The sequence below is a fragment of the Odontomachus brunneus genome, unplaced genomic scaffold (assembly GCF_010583005.1).
Source record: "Odontomachus brunneus isolate Ranch 3 - 2012 unplaced genomic scaffold, Obru_v1 Obru_scaffold_148, whole genome shotgun sequence".
Classification (NCBI taxonomy): Eukaryota; Metazoa; Arthropoda; class Insecta; order Hymenoptera; family Formicidae; genus Odontomachus; species Odontomachus brunneus.
In genome coordinates, this window is record NW_022639598.1 from 37190 (window position 1) to 60537 (window position 23348).

General features: G+C 43.3%; 1 protein-coding gene across 1 annotated transcript; it reads right to left on the reverse strand.

Annotated features, from left to right (window-relative positions):
• Positions 1-6945: 6945 nt before the first annotated feature.
• On the reverse strand, positions 6946-23008 carry LOC116850548 (facilitated trehalose transporter Tret1-like). The gene is made up of 6 exons (XM_032828959.1): positions 22248-23008; positions 20242-20492; positions 18655-18857; positions 16413-16611; positions 14979-15267; positions 6946-12549 (listed from the first exon to the last, which is right to left on the reverse strand). Exons 1-6 carry the CDS (start codon positions 22333-22335, stop codon positions 12137-12139), a joined length of 1443 nt encoding a protein of 480 aa, XP_032684850.1. The 5' UTR covers positions 22336-23008; the 3' UTR covers positions 6946-12136.
• Positions 23009-23348: the final 340 nt, after the last annotated feature.

Below are 23348 nucleotides of genomic sequence, written 5' to 3' on the forward strand. Positions count from 1 at the left end.
GCTTGTCCCTCCAACGATCCAACGTTCCTCGCTCCTACTACCTGGACGCTTCAATTTCCATCGAGATTCTGCCGTCTACGAGGCGGAAACGAAGATCGCGAGGGGAGCTTCGTGAGAACTGGAGCACACCGAGCAGAGGGAGCGCGCTTTCTCCCGGGAACGTACGAATAAAACTCGTCGCGGTCTTTATCTAAACCGAAGCGCGGCCGTACATCATGTCCGGCATATCGCGTATCCGTGAAAACCGCGCGTAGCAGTGGCCATTGTCTCGGCAAAATCGCAAGCGAGCGAACTGACCGGGACGGGCGACTCGCGACGGCGAGGAAATCGATCGTCCTTGCCTTCCCCGAGCGTGCTCCCGGCCTTTCGCTAATTAGAACACGGAGATAGAAAAAATGCGCGACTGTTTGAACGTATATGCGCTAGAAAAGGAAGAAAGACCCGTCGGAACGGCTCAAGTCGAGCTAAACGGACTCAATTTCAGGGCTGCACATGGCGGCCGCACTGTCCCAAATTTTTTCGGAAAAATTCTCATGTTCTTTTAATCCCTTGTTTGCATGAAACAAGCACAAAATTTAGTTCGACGACACGATCGTAAGCCGACCTAATTTATTATATAGTTTATTTTAATCGAAACTTCCAGTCAGAGATGGAATTATTCGTGTTATGCTATTAAACCAGCCGTTTGGCGTCCTTTATTGTATTTTATTTTCACGATCGAGTGACTTCCGCAAGTGAATTCTTGTGTTTTTTACCTGAATTTTTTCAAAATAATATATTCCATTTCTCTCTTTAAGTAGCATACAGGAAACGTTAAGTTATTAAATTGACGTTAATGTAAGACATTAAAATATCACAAAAATAATATATAATTTTACATTGAAATAACAGTCAAAAATAAGTAACACTTGAAAATTTGAACATTTGTACGCAAGATTTCTAACTGTGTACAAATGGTTGTTTGTAAAAACGAAAATTTCTCTCGCGACGTATCTCGCAGTGTTTATCTCAGTGTGTGAGCTTCACATGAAAGCTTCCTTCGCGGGATACAAGGTTTCTCGAGCGGGTTCTTGAAAAAACTGAGGGCTGCGGTCACACGCTCCACTTGGTCGCGCGCGAATACTAATAAAATCGTTACGCCCGATATTTGACTTTCAAAGCAGTAACTTGCGTTGCCCGCTGAAGATATATTAGGTCCCCCTATATTAGGTTGCGCGCGGAGCGTTTATTAAAATTGAACGTTTGCTTTCCGCGTGTTGCGAACAGCGAGTTTTAAAATCGTGAGTTTTGTCGTCGTATGGGTACACGATTTGTCGGGAATTAATAATTTACGGGACAGATTTATCTCGCGTAATCCGGCCGCGCGCTGATTACGAGCTCGGTCGTTCGGTGCCAATTGAACTTCGAGGTCTTCCAATGCGTGGCTATAAAATTTGGAGTTTACGGAGAGTTAAGCGAGCGTATTATAATTAAACGATAATAATAGCGAGATTATGACATAGTCGATTGCAGAAGCTCGTGACCTAATTTAGAAGCTTCCCATCGAAACCATATCCGAGACGAGTTAAACCCACCACACTTGAAATGACACAGCTGCATATGCATAGCATAAGATCGTATTGACCAATGAACATTGAGTGTTAAGCCGCCATATTGATGCTTGATGCTCAATACTCGATGTTCATTGGTTCATACAGTCTTATGCACATGCAGCTATGTCATTTCATATGGGATAGGCTTTACGGAAAATAACAAGGACAGCAATGGGAAGTTTGATGGATTGATGAACGGAAGGCGTTTGAAGGTTTCGAGTACTTTAGTGTAGCAAATTTAGGCGGAAGGGCGATTGCAACTCGTTAAAAATGGTTACGCGCGCGTAACGCACGCGGGATTTATCTTTAGTCTACACGAGCGGATACGAGCGATCGATCGCTCATTGTTTTTCGGAAGTGACCGAAAGAAACTCGCTCTCGAAAATTTCGCACGGATGTATGTGCGCTCGGTTACGAAACAGCTTGCACATATTTCTTTGAATAAAGTTGCGACGCTTGAAGTCCTCACAGTCGACATTACTGACGCGTTTGCACAGCTTAATTGGTCACGAGAGAAAGTAAAGTGACAATACATGAGATGCCTGACGTCACAATCGCAACGGGAAACATTCAGGAAAAGCGTAAGCGTATCTTTATTGTATCCTTTTTTATATTCTCATTTTTTAAATTCTCTATAACCTTATATAAATATATCAACAAAAATATATTTAAGTAAAAGAAATTATATATACATAAATGAAATATATTAGTAAGAATGTGTTTTGTATTCTTATTAAATTCTTCTCAAAATTCTTTTTAAATGCTTATTAAGTTCTTACAAAAACTCTTTATTATATTCCTGTTCGTCAGATAAGAGAGTATGATAAAAGATCTGTGTTTGCATCGTGTACTGTCACTTCCATTACCACGCAAACACATCAGCAGTGTCTCTCAACTGTGACAATCTGGAGTGCGACTTCATTGGGAAAATTGGTGTGCAAACCGTTCAGCAACCGAGTGCACATACTGCACAACTACTCGTGTACTACAATTCATATACATGCTGTTTCGAAATTGAGACATTACGTCACTCTCGAGGCCCTTTGGAGCACAGTGGTTTCACTAGTGAGATCACTTATTAGAACCAAATCATAGCTTTAGGCGTAGTGATCTCGCAATCATCACTCATCTTGTACATAATATTGGAAATATGTGATTGCACGGTGAAACCACCCCTATTCACCTGTACAAATAAGAAAATAGAAAAAAATTTATTTAAAAAAGAGTAATATCATGGGTTGTCATTCTAGATATGTGACATGAATATTTTACTAGAATTCCAATTTTGAAGGTCCTTACTTCAAAGAGTTAAGCTTTAATATCTCATTATTACAACGATTTCTATTATTATGGTCTTTAATATGATTTATAGTTGGATTTTTTTTCACAGTGCATATGACGTTTCAGTCGTCGACGTTTATACTCTGGAGAAAAACAATATATTTCAGAAGTGACATAAGTATGACGAATGACACCGTTACACATACTTTTTCCGCCACATCCTCCTCACGACACTGCCCTTCACTTTTTGCGTCCGGGATAATTCACCCGAATGGATATCCATACTTCTTTTTTCACGGCCTCTTTGGAAAGTTCTCTCTCTCTCTCTCTCTCTCTCTCTCTCTCTCTCTCTCTCTTTCTCCTTCTCCTCTTGAACAAACAAACGAATGAATGAATGAACAAACGATTATGGGAGAGTGATATGATAATAAGGCAAAACAAAGAAGACTTCCACCGATCTGGGACAAGCTAAATCTTCATTATATCGTGGAATAAATAAAACGCGATAACGATAAAGATATTATCGCGGTCGGGACAGAAACGGAGAGGTGACGATAAAAGAAGGACAGCGCGTTCGGCAAATTTGTAGGAAACGCACGAACGTCGGAGAATGCATCCATTACGCGCCGAATGCAATTCACGTAATCTCGATTGCGAGCGACACGCGCGACTGTCGACGGTATCGACTTGTAAAACGGACGATTTTTGCAGGAGAATTCTCGTGGAGCAATAAATATTTCAGGCAACAAATGTAAACGCCATGGCTTTAAATACACGTGCTGAGGAGAGAACAGGACGGAAGACAGAATGAAAGTTCATACGTATTTTTTATTCGTATGAGCTTTTGTGAGCTTAACCAGCTGGCATTCCTACCGCTGCACATACTTACATGGGGCAGATGTCGCGATATTCGAGGCTACTTGTCGCGAGTAAGTGTTTCAACTTGGTCTACTTGCGTACCCCGGTCTGTAATTACTGATACGAGTTACTGATGCGCGTATCTACCTAAGTGGAAAATAATTAGGTCGGCTTTGGCGCAAGCGTGTATCTGCCATTTCTCACTCACACGAGAAATGTTTTTCGAACGAATAGTCAAAGGCGTCCTTTCTTGCCACTCTGAGCGAAAGTATTGAATTGTGTGACAAATAGTTTTTCGGATCTCCCAGATAAGAGGAAACGTCCGTATTTTCATGTCGTTACAATTTCATGATACAATGCACGCGTTGTTTCGTGACTGACGATTTTCTATCATGTCACGTACACGTTGTTTTATAAAATTACAACAGCATAAAAATACAATCGTTTTATCTTGATCCGAGCAATGCTTATCACACAAGCCCATAGTTTTCGTCCCTTCGCTCATAAACATCGAGCGAAAACCATGTCGCTTTCCACGAGAAGATGGAAAAGAAAATGCGTTGAGTAAAATTTACCCATGTTTAAGGTACACGTAACTTTTTAGGGTTTATATTTCTAAGATTAAAGATAATTCTCTACTATTTGTGCAAAGAATACTCACGCAACACGCACATCTTAAAGACTATTCTTAAAGACATCCAAAAGATATTGTTTTAAATGTCTTTTGAATGTCTTTGAAACATGCGTGTTGTGTAAGTATCCTTTTCACAAATAATCAAGAATTATTTTTAACCCTAGAAACATAATTCCTAAACATTAGAAGCGAGTTACATCTCATTTTTTAGTGATTGTAATTGCGAACATCAATGCAACACTCGGATTCCTCGGCTTGGCCGGCCGAGAAAATTGCAGCGCCGTTGCTAGTGTTTGCACGTCTTCCCGACAGCAGAACTGATGTCCAAAGCGCGTTTCACGATCCTTTCCGCGCGTTCACACCGCTTCTCCATGAGAACATTAATAATCGCAAGTGCACCGAGCATCAGCGAAATGGAATTGCTAATAATCTTGCTGTTCACGCGCGTTCGTACGTACGAGAGTATACTCATGAAGGAACACCATCGGAATGACAAGAGGGACATCCGGTGCACGTATATATACGCAACATAACAAATGCGACGCATTCAAGTGTCGCTCGAGTCCGCTTTTGATCATTCCCTTTCCGGCCACTCGTTCGCAATTCCGATCGAACTCACTCGTGTAATAATTTGCAAATTATAAACTGTTACGTCGCGCACCGCAGTGACGTGCATTTGGAAAACAAATCCAATTAATAAAATGAAGAGAAAAAGGAGAGTGAGAGAGAGAGTTATTTTTGATTCTCCTGTAATTACAATAAAACAGAACCGAATGGTTTTCGATCTCGCCGTTTCGCTCGTATCTCTCAGCTAATCGGTCAGTCGGATTCCCGTCAATTCGCTCGACGGCTGTTTTAAAGCCCGCAGATCGGGAAATACAATCCTATAAGGTCTTATTAATGGTTAACGCAGCGCAGAGTTTTGAATACATACGGTACATTCTGCACCAATTAACATCGACGTAATGTTCTTCCCCTTTCTTTCCGAGAGAAAGATAGCAATATCCACACACAGGAAGAATTTATACGGTTAGAATAATTACGATTTCCTTCATATATATTCTCTTCAATTTTATTGTGTTTCTAGTGCAGGAATCAGCTGTTAGTAAGATTTGTGTCATGCTAGGAAACTCGGTAAATTTCTTTAAGATGGCATATTTTTTAATAGGTACTTCAGTTGCTAAAGTAGAGAGAAATAACGCAATAAAATGAAAAGATAGTTGATCACTACGGAATGCCGATTCGCTCCTCAGTCACAAAATTCTACAATAATTTTCGCTGTAACATTCTCTCCGTGTACGCAACGATACGTCGATACAAATATTGACGCAAACCTCGATCACAATGATGATCTTTTGTGCGTCGCAAAAACGTATACGAAACTACTCTTAGAGACGTAAGTAAAACGCAGCACGCGGTACGTGCTGTTAAGAAAATTTATGCAATATTCCAGTGGCGAATTTCGAGAACGAGACGAACGTCTGCAAGAACGAGAGGCAGAGAGAGGGAGAGGGAGAGGGAGGGAGAGGGAGGGAGGGAGGCAGGGAGAGAGAGAGAGAGTTATCGCGAAAATTCGCGTTATCGACGTATAATGAAATATTAAACGTCCAATGGAACGTTGGGCGCTTCCACTGCTCATTTCAATTTCAGTTTTATTGGTTCCCTAAAGTTTCCCGACGTCAAATATTGCGTTACGCGAGTGAGCGAAATACGCATATTCGCGAGCGAATGTAGCCGCCGCGGGAAGCAAGATGTAAACCGACGCTGTTTACGTAAGTCGACCGGTCGGCTGTTTCGTTGGAAATTGCAGCGCAGAACTTAACTCATCTAAGCTAATCTACACATCGGCGAACCGATGAAACGTCATACAAGTGCGTTCATGTCGGATCTACGATTTGGATCGGTTAACCGGTACGTTACCGCCGCTGTTGCCATGAAGTTTCGCAGAGCGAGACGAGGGTTAACATCGGAAACAGTTCTGGGATCCCCGGATCGGGGATCGAGCTTCGTGGCGAGGCACGAACGATACGTTTCGAGAAACTTTGCAACTTATAGCTCGCGCTGATCGGATTAATTTCCGGAACAAATTTAATCTGCGTTTGGCAACTAATTACTGAGCCGCGCTCCCGAAGATAGCGCGTAGCCGGCGGGTCGCTTCGGTAATTTAACTTTGTGTATATCGTGTACTCGCGAATGCAACGGATATTTCGTGACAAATTGTCATTTCCCCGCAGTTTTCGTCCTTTCGTACTGTCTCTCTTGCACAGCGGGCGCAGTACATTCTTTTTCTCGTTAGGTTAGAACAGAATATGTATACAGGATATCCCAAACTCTCCTCCGCAATTTTTGCGGGAACGTACAACGAATTGAGGTGAATATAAAATATCGTTTTGCGATATTCGCAATAAATCTCGAGATATTAATTAAAGAAAATTGGTGAATGATCATGCGCGATATGATGGATGAGCTGTAGTGGTGATGTGTGCTGTTATGTGCTTGTATATTAAGTTAAATTAAACAAAAAATCCCTTTATCATTTTGCAAATAATCACATAGATTTTTAGTTATTAATGAAAGAAAATTGTCACATAATTATGCGCGATAATGCACAAATCTTCTTTAACTAGAGAGAGAAAGAAAATGTGTTGAGTACGTTTAGAGTGCACGCAACTTTCTAATGTTTAGAAGTTATGTTTCTAGAGTTAAAAATAATTCTTCATTATTTGTATACAGGATACTCACGTAACACGCATATCTCAAAGACGTCCAAAAAACATCTAAAACAAGTAGGAAGTCTTTAGGATGTCTTGGATATCTCAAGATATCTTTGAGACATATGTGTTACGTGAGTATTTTTTATATAAATAATAAAGAATTATCTTTAATCTCAGAAACATAAACACTAAAAAGTTACGTGTAATATGGGTAAATTTGAAAATGGGTAAATTTTAGTACCTTTTTTTCCACACAACTCCCGGAAAAATTATAGAAATTTAATATATTTTTCTTTTTTTAGTCAGTATTTCTCGACGATCTAGAAATCGCAAAATCTGAATCGTCGAGAAATATGATTCTATTAATATTTTTGTAATCCAATAAAATTGAAGAGCTACATAAAAAAACAGAACATATGTTTTTAAGAACGGTAACGTTTGGAGGATTGATCTGGATGAATTTTATTCACGTTTGTGGCTTTACGACCGATAATAATACAATAGATAACTTTACCTTTTGCACAAAAGGATAAAAGCGCGAGTCCGTAGTTGTTGGCTGTAACGCGAGCCTCGGAGTGGCTCATAGCGCGAAGATCACGAAAACGTGCAAATTCTTCGCGCGGAAGAATTCATGAATCGCGGAGTCCATCGTCGACACGCGAGTAGCTCCCCGGGGCGCAGTTGCGGAAATTTCCTGGCCATTATCTTCGAAAGTATGGGAGCCAAACTGCCAATAAAGAAGAAAGCGGTCATATTCATCGGCTAATGTGCGAAATGTGCGATAAAGCTAACTCCGTCGCTCGAGCGAAGGATTCTTATTACGTTGATTCGCGCGTTCGCGCGAGGGTATCGTTGCGAATCGGCGATCGACGATATCACGATGGCCGGCGCTGCTGCTGTTTAAGCAGCGGAGAGATTTAGAGCTGAAATTTGAATCGGACGTTCTTGATTCGCCACTTCGCGCGTAGATTACGGTATCGACTCGCGCTAAATTACAGCACCGCGTGCGCAACACGACCCAAGTTTCCTCGAGGATCCGCCAGTAACTTTGATGGCAAAATTAATGACACACGAGAGCGGCTGTGTACGTAAGCGCGCGGGCGCGCGTTCTTTAATACACGACGGGTGCTACGCGCAAGTTTGGAAAGTGACGTTTCTCGTGAAACTCCCACAGAGCGCGGAATAAATATGCGCGGCGACACTTGCATATACATTTTTCGTTAACCGCGCGAGAAAACGAGAGACGAGTCGACGACAAATACGTGCGCGCACGCGCGTCTCTCTCCCGCCCGGGCTTTTAACTTTGGCTTTTAACTTTCGGACTTTAACTCCGAGTTCATAATGTTCGAGGGGAATTATGAAATGCGTCAGATGGTAATGCGCGACGTCACTCTGGAATTCCGGGGATCGCGGGGGCGCGCGCTCGAGATAAATGTACTCGCGGTTGTAAATGCAAGTTTCACGGTAGTGCACGGAAGAAATGCGGCGGGGAAGATTAATGGCGGGGATTGCGTTTATGGAGGATCGTTTCGACGCAACGCGGATGGTATGAAGGCGCGTGATAAAATTCGTTTGCAGTTCCGTCTCGCCGAGCTCTCCTCGCCTGCCTCGGTTTACGGACGCGCCTTTATCCCTGTTTGTATTTTTCTTCCTTCTCTCAAAGCGCGTTTGTTTGCGCGCCCCCGCGCTTGCTCTTGGTACGGCTGCTGCCGTCGTGGGGTAGGCGTCGTCGTCTTTAGAAATTTTATGCGCGGAGGCTCCGTCTCAGCAAGACTCATCGTGATGATTTCTCTCGCCGCGCGGCTCGAGCGTTTCTTTATCTTTTTATAACGGTTCCGCGAGACGTACATTGTCCGCGTTTAAAATAATAAATAACGATGGAACTGGCGCGTATTTTTGCTCCTTCACTTTTTAACATCTCGCGGTACTTCCGACGGGGGAGGAAAAAAGAGAACATGAAGTTCTCCTCTCGTACTTCTTCTTCTCCGTAATATGCCGTTATTTTACCGTCAAGTACTCTCCGCGTTCGTTTCTTGATCATATTTCAGAGATATGTAGACTCGCAGCTGAGGAAATTACGTGAAAGTCCACCTCGTCCGACACGGTATAAAAACGCGAAAGGCGGCTAATAAATTCTTAAATATATTTCAGATTATTATATTTATGTGGAATAAGCTATATGTATTATATATCAATATGTAAGCGTGTATATCTTATCGAGAAGCGCGGGAAGAAAGTGGTAATGCGAAACGAGATTGATTTCTTAAATAAAGATAAACTTTTCTTTCCTAATGATTATGCATTAGATTTTTCGTTCAAAAAAGTGATCCATATGCCTACCTTCTTCCCTTTTAATACATTGACTGTCAAGTGGGTCATTAGATTTTTTAACGGCGTCATGGGGATCGCTGACGTAATCCAGCGACGTAAATTTCGCATGCATGTAGTGCATGTAGTAGCAATATGATTCAATTTCATTGTAACACGCGACATTTTATCGTTTACATGCTTCTGTTGATAAAAATTTCAACGAATTTTAAAAACGTGACATAGGCAGCGGAATCTACAAAACTGTCGACAAGCCGACATATTGATTACTGAACTCGAGATTCGGCACTGGCAACACTATACGCGAGGACTTGATTTTTCAATTAAACGCGCAACTCGTGCGCGCCGCGTTCCAATTCGACGTTATACTGACTTCATATCGGAGCACAAAGTACGCTTTATAACTCCGCTATTTCCACGCTGCGCTGAAATATCGACGACGACAACGACGACGATGACTGCGAGATCAAAGCGTGCAATTTCAGTCCTTCGAATTGCAACGCGCGTCAATGAATCTTCATTCGGTGGCGACGGGAAGCCCTTCACGTGAAAGTTATGCGCCAAGCAATTTTTAAGCCCCTAAGGGCGAAGTCGGCACACTCTTTGACCTCTCAAAAATGCGCTTTTGATCTGCTTGCGGATGAGCGTATCTGTGCACACTACTGCAAATAGAGTGCCCTCGAGGTCAAACTATCCACGAAAGAAAGCCTAAGCAGAACTTTTCGCGTCAAGAGCGAACGCGATTTCTCCTCTTTGACAACCGCGCTCAACTTTGTAATACAGACGGTATCGCGGCGTCGTTTATAATTCCGTCCCCATTTTCGCTCGGAAACATTGTTTCGATGTTTTTGTTCACTATCTCGTTTACAGCGCATTATGATATTATACTGCATCGTGTTTCTTTATATTCATACATTCACAGCGGATTTTTTCAGGGCGAAAATTTTTCAGAAGCTTTATTTTCCATTGCATTTTAACTTTTGCTTTGAAACGTCTTGATTGTCGTATTGCGCTTCAGAAGAAGTCGACCTGGATGTTTCGCAAAATTTTACGTATTTCTAACGCAGTGACAAATACTAGAGTCGGAATTTCAATTCTATTTTCGGAACTGAACTTTCTAACATCTGTATATACTGAAGGATCAGTTTATGTTTAATACACATGGAAATTGAAGCCCTACTGTGCACCTCTAAATGGCAAGAAACATAAATGTAAAATGTAGGTTTTAAAGAGAGCTTCTCTGCAAAGATATAAGTTAAATCCTAAATAGAACTAAAAGATTCTATTTAGGATCCAAAGTATTGAAGCTGTTAAACGAAATATCGAGGTCGAAAGACTTCAATCAGAATCAAAACTCGGATATACTAATTGCTCTTTTATCCCAAATTAACCATCACCTTTAAACTAGAACTTTTTTGTACATACTAAACAGTAGATTAGTAAAAAATATGAAATCCCTGTCGCGCGACTATAGTAGCTTCCCGGATTGTAGGAGTTAATAACGATGCTTTTTTCACAAGCTGCGCAGATTGCATCGTGTTGCGCGATACGAGACGAAGAAGAAGAGACATATTCCAAAATCTTGTCACGCGACTCAAGAATAATTACGAAGAATAATTACGACTCGAGAAGCGAGATATAAGAGTGCATTCACACCTTGGCAGAAAAGCAGAAGCCAATCAGAATTGGTGATCAGATGCAGTAGTCGACTAGTTTCTGCTGTTCTACCAGCGCGAGTTCTGATTGTCTTCTGCCTTCCTGCTAAGGTGTGAATTCTCTCTAACGCTTCTCTCGTTGGCCTGGAATTGTTCGCCAAGCTCCTGAGGAACTCCACCGGGAGATTCAGCAATTGCTCGCGGTGCAAGCCCGCAATTCGGTCGAATCGCCCGTCCGACTCTCGCGATCAACTCATCAATCGAGCTCGACGCCGACGAACGCCTTAAATTACCCTTCGATCTCAGCCGCGATGATGGCTGTCGCAGCCGTCCTGTTATTTTTGTCAAGAGAACGCGGCGGAATCGTCGCGCTGGTACATCTGTTAGCGATATTTCAGCCCGAAACAAAATACGACGGGCGGATCTCCGCATTCTGGCGCGACTCCAGCTGACGCGGACGCCGCGTCCAATATCGCGATTGCGGAATGAGGTAATACGTTCTCCCGCTGGATCGTCGTATTTTCGTTCGGTGACTTACAGCGGGATCGACGCATTTATTGAGCGCTCGCTCGCCGAGTGTCAACGTGTTCGCCATGTTATCCCACGGCTGCGACGACCATCGTCGTCGCGTACGAACGGCACGGCCGATTTGTCGGACTCGAGAGACGGTGTTTCACAGCTGATTACCCGGTCGCCGCAGCCGCACCGTGGCACGTGCTGCGAATCCGTGTTGTTGCGCCGCCGTCACGCTCGCGGCACACAGGCGTGCGTTTATTCGCATGATTTACGAGGTCGTAATTTTCAGGCCGCGCAACGGTCCCTTCCGACAGCTCTAGCGCGCTGCAGATTACGTCAAAACGCGAGATAAAACGGCCGAGTCGCCGGGCTGAGCGCGGAGAATGATCTAGAGAGCTATTAAATCATCGCCACCGGCCCCGCCGTATCGCCCGTCGTATCCGAAGACATTCGTCTTCCCACAGCGTCCGAGGTCGTTTCTCAACGATCGACGAGGGTGGAGAACGCTGTCGCTTGTCGCCGCGCGTGATAGCGGAACGTCGTCCGGCCGACGACGTTTCACGTCCGCTCGGGGATGTTTCTCTCCGCTGCTCGTGCTTCTCCGGTGGCGAGGCTCTCTTGTATCTTGGCCAGACTGTGACCGCGGGTGTCCTTCACGAGGGGGACGGTAACGGCGCCGGCCAGCCAGCAGAAGCTGGCGAAGAGCCACATGGTCCGCAGCACGCCCAGGCCGTCCAGCATCTCGCCGAAGGTCATCGTCGCGGTCAGAGACAGCAGCCAGGTGAAGGCGGCCGCGCAGCTCGCAGCGGTCGTCCTCATCTCCATGGGGAAGCTGTCGCCCAACAGCGACCACGAGATCGGCCCGAAGCCGACGTTGTAAGCGGCGAAGAACAGCGTCGTCCACGTGGGCGGCATCCAGTAGTAGATGTCGTCGTATTCCGGGTCCTGCTCCCGCAGTTTGTAGAACCACCCTGCGGACGCACGCTTCAGGGAGAGAGAGATCTGATCCGGCTTCGCGACGATCGTCGTGCGATTTGGTGATATTCATGAGCGAAAGAGTGAAAGAGAGACTCGACACGGAGAGCAAGCTTGGTTGAGTTGACGTGACAATTAACTAACTAAATGTATTTTGCTTGAAGGAAGCCAGAATTTCTGGTTCTTGCAACAGAATTCTCTTCGTAAGAATCGAGTTTGGTTCATAAGAATCAGAAATTCCGTTTTGTTTAAAGGGGATAGAATTCCTGGTACTTAGAAACTAATTTAGTTCATAAAAGCCAAATTTAATTTATAAGAACCAGAAATTCGGTTCCCTTCGAACAAAATAGACTTCCTGGTTAGAACCTCGAATTTAGTTCATAGAAATCAGAAAAACAACCAGGATTTCTGTTCCCTTCAAACAAAACAGAATTTCTGTTTTTTAGGACCGAATTAGATTCATAAGAAGCAGGAATTCTTCAAATCAAAAGGCGCTTGGTTCACTCATTTACATCACGTCAACGTCAACCAGTCTGTGTAGAAGATTCGCAGATTAAAATTGAAAAATTCTGCAGCTTTACGAGAGAGATTCGCGCCGCAAGTAGTAAAGCGGAGAAGATGTCGAGTGGACGATGTGTGCGGCAGACACGGGCGATCTTTATTCGAGGTCCCTCCGTGTTCTCTAATATATATGTGAAAATCAATAAACCATAGAATACGAAACTTTGACCGCAATAGAGACCGAGACCCGTTCGTGCCGCCCACGCTGGTCCCTTGGGTTGGACCGGTTCTGTCTTGTTCTACTAAGCTACCTACACTTTGGCTCGCACCTGTCGCTTCCTTCCTACTTACCGAGTTACTTTCGCGACGAGGCGAATAATCCGCATCGCAATGTTCAATCGCGCGCAATTCTCCGTCTCGATTCGCCCCGATTAATATCGCACACGTACACCGCGAAACAAAGTGGCACAGGTTTGATTTATCGTATGAATCTTCTGCGCGTAAGGAGCAGAAATCTTCCTTTGCACTTATATACGAGGAAACATGAAATAATGCACGTTGCGCGAATTGTTTCTCGGTTGATAAATGATGTTTCTCGGGAAGTCACAACACGCCGTGAATTCTCGCGAATCAAGACGAATGTAACTTCCCCAGAGGGTGTATGTGTTTGTGTGTGCGAATGAAAGAGAAAGAGAGAGAGAGAGAGAAGATTTCTCTATTTTTTACGAGCTGCGAACATGTGAATGGCTCCGATATGTGTATTAGTGTAGTGCGCGTAGTGTCGAAGCAGCGTCGAGTACTATTAAGCGGAAGTAGTGTGTTCTGTGCTGGAGCGCGGCCAAAGCTATAGGAGCACGTTGTAGATGTGACGGCGCGACTCGTTCTTTGAAAAATTGCGCGTGTTCGGATACGGGTAGATCATCGCGTTCACGTATCGGTCCCCTTTACGAGCGGAATAATAGCGGGCGATTTTCGCGTCGTTTACGAGCGATCTGTAAACGGGACACGATTAAACGCCGCTTTAGACACTCCGTATCGCTCGTTTCCCGACGTAAGATGCACTGGGGAGAAAGAGAAAAGAATATAAGGAAACCAGATAAAGCAAAAAGAAAGCGCGTTGAGCACGTTAAGCTGCTCCCACGAGGTAAGAAAAATGCAAATCTTCCTAACTGCAAACACTTCCGACTATCTCGTCGCGGGACAAGTTACCAACTTTGAGGAAATACCCATGGAAGAGGAATAACCCATGGAGTCGAGGAAGCACGTCGCCTCCCCCTCTCCTCCGAAACTCGTGAATAAAAAGAAAATTAGCAAGAAGATCGTGGAAGGGATTTTTTTCCATTAAAGTCGCGATGAGTTTGTCGATTGATCGGCAAGTGATACGAGTGAAATATTCATTGACTCGGCACTTCGTTTCCGAGCATGGCTCGCGTAAGGACGCGCCTAGAGTCCCCAGGAGATACGGTCTGGCTACTTACCTCTCAAAATGGCGTACTTGCGCAGCAGGGATGACTCGTGTCGGTTAAGCGCGTTGCGAGTATCAAGTGAAACGTGCTCCAAGTTATTTCTTTTATTATTCTTTACCATGACCATGAAAAATTTCGTGTTTGCAGAATAGAAGTGAGAAGAATTAGATTTGTTGTAAAACGACCGAAATACATGAGTGAGTTGCTTTGCGACCTCATTTTTATGATGGTAACGTTGATCGTAAGATGAATTATTATACGATCCCTTTGCACAGTAATTGATCCCGCCACTTTGAGAGACCTGCTTGAGTTGAAGCAGTAAAACAGGACTCGAAGAATGGCCAAACTCTATTTTCCAGGGAATCTAGACGCGCATTACTATAAGCTATCCCGGATGCGTTGGCCGCAGCGGCGGCCAAATACGACCGCTGAACATCGCGCGACGGGGAGTCGTTTACCTAACAGTACTAGGAACAATCCCATAAGCACTGAGGATACAGCCAGTAGTGCCCTGCGTCCAAGCACATCTATTAGACCGGTAGCCACGAGGCAGGAGAGTATTTGCACGGCGCCGAGGATGACGGTCAGCTCGCTCGCGGTCAAGTAGCCCGAACCGCCGATGTCGAACAGCGTCAGCGAATAGAAGAGCATGATGTTGACGCCGCTCAATTGTTGGGTGAGGAACGCGAACACGCAGGCGAGGCAGGGCCGGACGATGCGCCGGTTGCACAGAACGTCCCTTGTGATCTGCGGAAGAAAGCGTCTCGCGTTTTCAGACTCTCATCTCGCGACAAGAACAGCTCTGGGAGAACGACTGGATCTTTAAGATCCTTCCACATCTCGGAGTGATCCCCCGCGACGGAACGTGTCCTATTTTTCCCGACTCTTTCTATTTTTATAGACACGCGCGGCAACACTTTTATAGATCTCCACACGGCGGGGATAGTGTCGTGCCTCGCAGCGAGGATCTCCGTCGGAGAGTCCTATTTAGAGGGGGACCGCGTACGTGCAATCCCGAGCAAAGTCTTTCCCCTAGCTCGCGCGTTACTTCACAGCGGTTACAACCCCGAAATGAGATCTCCCCGACTCGCGTTATTTTATAACGTTCGCAATCCGTATTTGCGAGGTCTTTATGGGCTTGTACGACGCGCTAGTAGTAGTAAAGCCGAACGCGATGGAGCATTAATTCCGCATCCACCGGAGACGTAAAGGTTTAATGGGTCGAGCTGTTGTACATGCAGTTTCTGCGGATTTAGGCAGTTTGCGTGTGCGCAAAGGTCTTTTAAAGCTCGATAATTTCGCCGTATTCACGCGTCAAGAAACCTCCACTAATTACCCAATCATCTCGGCAGGAGGCCTTCTTCTATCGGATCGGTGAATCAGTTACGCTTAGAGTATTTTCCCCTTGATTTCAGAATAATCCTTTTGAGGTGAAAAATATCACGCTTAGAATATTTTCCCCTTGATTTCAGAATAATCCTTTTGTTACATACAGAATGAGTCGCTTATTTTTTTATGTTAGAGGAAAATGTGTATGAAATAAATTATAAATAATATGGGATAAATCTCGTGGTCAACCTTTCCAGCTGCACAATTTATTCCTTACACAATTGCCTCTAGCATAAAAAATAACAGAGATATCTTGGAATCTAATGTTAGGCGATTCACCTTGTGTTTGAGTAAAATTCTCTAAAAGATTCAAAGGATTCTGCCAAATATAAAGTTATATCCCTTTTGAGTAGACAAATTTCTTTCGTACCAATCTAATATATTCTTTGTCGACGAACTGATATTCTAAAAAATAATTCCGTCACTTTTCGACTCCAACCTCCAACTTTCGACGTTCGCCTTAATTATCAGCGATTAACGCGACACGAAAAAGTAGACTTTACCTTTCCCAATCGAACCGTATCAGCGAGACGCTTCAGCTCCTCCATCTCGGCGTCGTCCTTGTAAGCGTGGCCGCGAAACCATTTTAGAGAAGTCCTCGCATTAGTCTCGTCGTCCTTCGCGAGATAACGGAGGGGACTCTCGGGCAGTAGATATATCAGCGGGATCATGAGGCACGTGACGGCGCAGGTAAGACTGTACCTAATCATCCTATACGTTATTAATGGCGCCACGAGCCTCGGCGTGATTTACTGCTCTCGATTCGAGTGACCCTCGCGATTTGTGCGATTTGTTAGCTCGGAACACTCGTTCAAGTCAGTGTATAGCTCGAGTTCTCGATCGGAAATATTATTCGCCACAAACGACGCGGATGTTAAGTCCCAAGAGCCCTATTAATCTCGCGTAAAGAAACTTTTGCCGATTTACTTGTCAACGTCGCAGTCCTACGTTCCTTGTTAACAAACTGATGTCTTGAAAATGACTCGAACACAAGCGTGTAACAACGTTATCAGCCGGAGGCACAATGATGTTATTGTAATTTTGAAATACGAATATTCTTTTTCAAATATTCTTTCCTGAATTTTACGTAGTAATCATTGTGTTATCATTGTATTATCAGCAAAGATTAACAGTGGAGGCCCTTATAAAGATATATTAGGTGTACAACTTTGCTTCCGCCGTTTCTTTTCCGAAATTCGAGGCTTTATTGTAAAAAACTGTTATACATTTATGATCCAAAGTATTGTCCATCGCTAGTCACTACTTTCTCTCATTTTTTGGGCAGCGTACGAATCCCACGTCGGAAAAACTGGTCATCTTTTGAGGCGATCCACGAATTAATCCAATTTTTTACTTCTTCACAAGACCGGAAGTGCTGGTCAGCCAGGCCGTGTGCCATTGATCGAAACAAGTGATAGTCAGAGGGAGCAACGTCTGGAGAATACGGCGGGTGGGGTAGGACTTCCCATTTCAACGTTTCCAAGTATGACTTGACCACTTTCGCAACATGGGGTCGAGCATTGTCATGCTGCAAAATCACTTTATCGTGTCTCTCGTTGTATTGCGGCCGTTTGTCTTTCAATACTCGGCTCAAACGCATCAATTGCGTTCGATATCGATCGCCTGTGATTGTTTCAGTCGGTTTTAACAGCTTATAATACACTACGCCGAGCTAGTCCCACCAAATACAGAGCATGACCTTGGAGCCGTGAATATTCGGTTTGGCCGTCGACGTGGAAGCATGGCCGGGAACTCCCCATGATTTTCTGCGCTTGGGGTTATCGTAATGAAGCAATTTTTCGTCCCCAGTCACAATGCGATGCAGAAATCCCTTCCGTCTTTGCCTTTCAAGCAGCTGTTCACAAGCAAACAAACGCCGTTCAACATCTCTCGGCTTCAATTCGTACAGCATCTAATTTCCTTGCTTCTGAATCATTCCTTGTTGAGTCACTCCCAATGATCGTGCCAATTCTTCTTGATTTTGACACGAGTCTTGATCAAGTAATGCCTCCAATTCTGCATCTTCGAAAACCTTCTCTCTTCCACCGTTATGCCGGTCTTCGACGTCAAAATCACCGTTCTTGAAGCGTTGAAACCACTCACGACACGTTCTTTCACTAATAGCGGCCTCACCATAAGTATTTGAGAGCATTCGATGAGCCTCAGCCGCAGATTTCTTCATATTGAAGCAGAAAATTAAAACCTCCCGCAAATGACGAGAATTTGGCTCGTAAACTGACATTTTCAATCGAGAATAACTTTATGATGCAGACACAAATCGACTAATGTTTCTATGGGGTTATGTTGACAGTTGCCCAACTTTATTATATGACGTCTATGATCTATTTATTTTGACTTACCGCTAAAGCCATCTATAGGAAAACGGCGGAAGCAAAGTTGTACACCTAATAATTATTACTATCATGAGAGATTCTACAGGAGTCTACACGCAGAAAACATCGTAGTGAAAATTACGTTAAAATTATATCTTTTCAAAATAATCAAAATTTCAAAATTTTGCTCGTGAAACCGGATTATACTGAAATTGCAGTATAAATTACTAAAGAAATAATAAATTTTACGATTTGCCTAATACATGATGTGAAAACCATTTAAGTAATTACAATAAGATAGTATGACTATTAATTAAATATATAATATGATTTCGATCATAATTTTGTACGGTTCAGAATTTTGTTGTAATTTTTACTGCAATATTTTTTCTGTTAACTTTGCAAGTATTACCTCCACACAGCGTCCGTCTCATCCAGCACATGAGCGACCACGAAGGCGTACATGATGCCGCAATTGATCAGCAGATGGAAATACATAAGAAGACGTTCTCGCGAATTCCTGTCCGCGATCTCGGCGATGTAAAACGGCGTCAGAATGCAAAATACGCCACCGCTCGCGCCGCATACGAAGCGACCGATTATGAACAGCGAAACCTACGAAAATACCCAGCAGGGGTAAATCGCATTCGACAAATTTACCGTGCCTTTTGCAATTCGTTACTGCACCGTCCCAACTCTTCTCAAATCCGGTTTCTAGTAAAATATATCCGATTCTCATGATAAACGCGTTGATGTCTAACAACGACCGCCATTCACTTGGAAAACCGTTCGTCACAAACTACCCTATATTTCTTGCTTCCTTTTATGTAATATAGTGAAACAAAATTTGTTTAAATTATAGCTGTCACACGTGTGTATAACCAGTGTTGAGTTGAATCCATTGTTACATTGAATAATCAATGAAGGTTTCCTTTGATTAAAATAATCATCTAATCAATCATCAAAATTAATCAGTTGTCAAATGCAGAATGAGTCAATTATAACGTTAAATTCTAAAATATCTATCGTCTAAAATATCGTCTAAAATATCTATCTATCGTCTTTAGTGTCAGAGGGAAATATATGTAAAGATTTTACGTGGTGAAAATGTTTCCGCTCTCTGGCCACTATACATTCATTTCTTCCAACTGCACAGTTTATTCCTCTTACACATTTTTCTCTAATACAAAAAACAATAGAGATATTTTAGAATCTGACGTTAGGTGACTCACCCTGTGTAAAATCACGATTAATTCAATCAACTGGCGAAATTAACTATTAATCAATGTATAATCGATCACATCAGAATTCGATTAATTATTAGTTTCACTGATCGGCAAGATTATTTGTGATTTGTGATTATATACACGACGACTGATCAATTTTGATCATCGATTTGCCGATTATTCTGAGCAAAAAAAATTTTCATTGATCCTTGCTACTATTCACGACGTCGGTTCCTTATTGAAGATTGGCGCATCGCCAAGCGTCGTACACGGAGATAATATTATAGTACAAATTACAATACAATTTTAGTACTCCGAAAATAGACTGGCGTTGTGGTAAAAATTATAATAAGACATAGTAAAAGTGATCATGGATATAATAAAAATTACTATAAATGCAGTAAAAATTATTATATTTATAGTATAATCTTTCCCTTACATATATTTTTTTTCTAATATTAAAAACGACAGAAATATTTTAGAATTTTACGTTTTGTTATAATTTTCGTAATATTGCCAATCTATTCCCGGATCACTAAAATTGTATTTTCACTACGACATTCTCTCCGTGTAGCGAACTCGTCGTTATCTCAGCTGGCTTCAAAGTGAAATTCCACGATGAGACAACGGAATTCGTGACATCAGGCTTACGACCGAGATTCATTCGGCGATGAAGAACTAATTTAATTACCCTGATTTTAATTTCGCGCGGTCTGTCGTACGCAATTTCGACATTTTGGCGTGACTTGGGACTCAACGGCGCGAGAGCATACTTTCTGGTCGGCGAAGCAGATGAACGACCACCCGACGATAAATCCCAGCGTGGTCAGGAGCAGGGTTGCGCCACGGCTGAGGTACTTGGTAAAGAAAGGGGCGAGTATCACGCCGACGCAGGCGCCGGCGTTCAGGATGCCGCCGACTAGGCCGATCTCCGTGCCGCTCGCGTACAGGACGTCTCGCAGGACCTTGCCGGCGCTGGAGTTCCAGCCGAGCGTGACGCCGAGGGCGAAGCCGCCGAGGGAAGCTGGATTTACGAGACACACAAGAGAGGGATGTCAATTTAACATTCATTCCGCGTAACTTGTTACGCGCGCACCGCATTGCGCGGGGCCGATGATCGGAGGACATGTCTCGCCGGAATTACTCCAAAGCATTGTTTATCAGCGCGTGATTTGTTATTGGGCGCGCGGAGTGCTCTAATCGATCGTGACGTGTGTCGTTAAAATTGTTGCATCGCTCTTCGAGCGATTCCAAGCGAACAGATTTCTCTTTTGAGACTTGCAGTTGCATCGTCATCGAGATCGAATACCCCATTGAGATTACGCGATTCTGTATTTATCGGTAGAGTTGCGCTTCATATTGCATATGTGGTGTGCCCTTTTTGTTTGCATGAAAATAATTGGGCTTTTCAGATAGGGATAGCACAAAAGGGAGAGCAAAAAGAGTGAAGAATCATGACTGTGCATATATTTTGGGTTGAGGGTGTTTTTAATGTTTCGTAGCGTAATCAAAAAAATGTGGATCGATACTTCTTGCATATTCAAGACTGAGTTTGCATGCTCCGCTTCATGAGCAACAAATATCGAGAACCTGAGCATACCTCTTGAATACGTAATAACGCGTAGAGAATACTGCTTTTTCGGAGAACTAGGAAGACTGAATTTTACGGTAATGTATATTGGGAGTTAACCGCCACGTGTGATCAATAGATTTACAGATATTACGAAGACACGGGCGTCCCTTTCAAGAGAGAAAGAGAGAAAGAGAAAGAGGGAGGGAGGGAGAAGGATGCATATATTAAAAATATAACACAGGGAAAAGAAAGTTTAGTTGGACGAGACAATTCCCGATGAAATACGAAAACTGGTCAGAAATTCTAATTGAAGTTATCAAAAGCCGAAATTGTCAAGACTTCCGGTTAATTGGTTAACTTCTAGCTAAATCCGCGAATAAATTCGCGAATCATCTCTCGCTCTGCTTCGCGACAGCGAACTCTCTACACAATGAATGGAAGAAAATACTGGAGTTCGTGCAAAACACGGAGAATTCGAGAAGACTGGCGAGGCAAAAGCATGCGAGCCGGGCTGCTCTTCCCTCGCAATTTAATCATTTCTTCATCATCATACTCCGGCTTCTCGATTGTGCGGGCCGGGTTTGCGTAATTATTTCGCTCTCGCTCAACCACCTGCGCGCGCGCGCGCATTTTCACAACGCTATTGTTTGCTGTGCATTTTCCGGGCTGTCGTGGCTGCCCGCCGACATTTTCTTTATTTATCCTTCTCCCGGGGTCAATGCCGTCACGCTGGTCAACTCGCTAATTGGTAACCGGCAGTCACGAGGCCGTTAATTAATTTTACTTAAGCACCCGAGAGCTCACCCTATTTACCGACACTCAGACATTTCTTCGTGCTCGTGGTTGTCCGTTGTGAGCTTTCCCCGAAATAAACGGCGGAGCGTTCGCGTGGGTAAAAAACGGGTTAAAACTAAGCGACTGTTGAAGAAAATAACGCAGCGCGCAATTATTTCGCGAGCGCACGCGACGTGAAATCTAAATTCTCTTCTCTCGTAGAATTGCGAGGAAGAGAAAGAGAGAGAGAGAAAGGAAGAGAGAGAGAGAGAGAGAGAGAGAGAGAGAGAAAAAAAGAGAAAGAAAGAAGTGAGGAGAGGAAGAGAGAAAGAGTCACGATTTGTGTCATGTCGTTTGATACGCTCATTGAAGTCACAGTGTCGTCCCACGACTCGAAAAGCGACAGATACGAGCGGCGTTTACCGAATTTACCTACGAGCGCGGCGACGTGCTGATTCGACCGTTGGATCTTAGCCCCGTCGTCGTCTTCGGTAGGCGACGTCGTTTCCGCAACGGACATGATGAGCAACACCTAAACGCGTCTAAGCGTTGTCACCAGTAAACGATGTTCACCAACTGTCAAGCACCGATATACACTACGCGAGCCGATCCGAGAGAATTCAGTCGCATGACTGATCGCACGGGCGGCCCTCCCTCTCCTCCGTTTCGATATGAACGTATCGACTTCGCGTTTAGCCGTGTGTTTGGCACAAACTGTGCGTTGTTTTGCCTCGATTCGCGAGTTACCGCGAACGTACATATACGCCGCACGTCAGAAATATGCGACTCAATCCCGGCATTCACCGGATCGCCGTTCGCGCAGAAGTAAAAATGTAACGTAAATTTGCTGGAACGAGGCATTGTTCTCGAGACAATTAAATTTTCAGATATCGAATAATTAATGCCTTTTGCCGTTCGTTAAGCACGAATAAATTTGCGAATGTAAAACTTTTGTTACGTCTAATTGAATGTATGAATGCAGAACTTTCTGTTACGCTTAGAAAAATCTAGGAATACCATCGATAAAATCTTGAAACTTTGATAGAGCGATCTCTTAATATACGGACAGAATTTTTCAGTAAAAATTGCAATTTTACAGCCGAGGAATAGATCGATGTTCCGTAGTTTGACTCTATCCTTTTATTTCATATGTGCTATTTATATTTCACGGCCCGAATTATATTTTAGCAACAGCGTCATTTGCTATGTCAAAAAATTTGCTATGTTCCCAGCAAAATATACTGAGAAAAAATATTTGTAAACAATAAATATTTATTGAATACTAATATACTCAGACAACATAATGTCTAAAATCGGGACATAAGATATCTTAAAGATAATCTTTAAGACGTCTTAAAGATAGTTATACGTAAATCGTCTGAAAGACATCTTAAAGATGATCTCTAAGATGTCTTATGTCCCGATTTTAGACATTATGTTGTGTGGGATATAACATACTCTTACATCTAAATTTTTTTATTTAACTGAAATAAATAATTGCTTCTATGAGAGAAAATTCCATTAAAAGAAATG

Bases quoted from the DNA above. Each gene is read 5' to 3' on its own strand.
- LOC116850548 (XM_032828959.1), bottom strand. From the start codon at position 22,335: ATGTCCGTTGCGGAAACGACGTCGCCTACCGAAGACGACGACGGGGCT. The intron at 18,858-20,241 runs GTATGCTCTCGC...GTATTTTCGTAG, and splicing joins TCTGCTTCGCCGACCAGAAA to GTTTCGCTGTTCATAATCGG. The intron at 12,550-14,978 runs GTAAACGACTCC...GTGCGTCCGCAG, and splicing joins ATTGTTCCTAGTACTGTTAG to GGTGGTTCTACAAACTGCGG.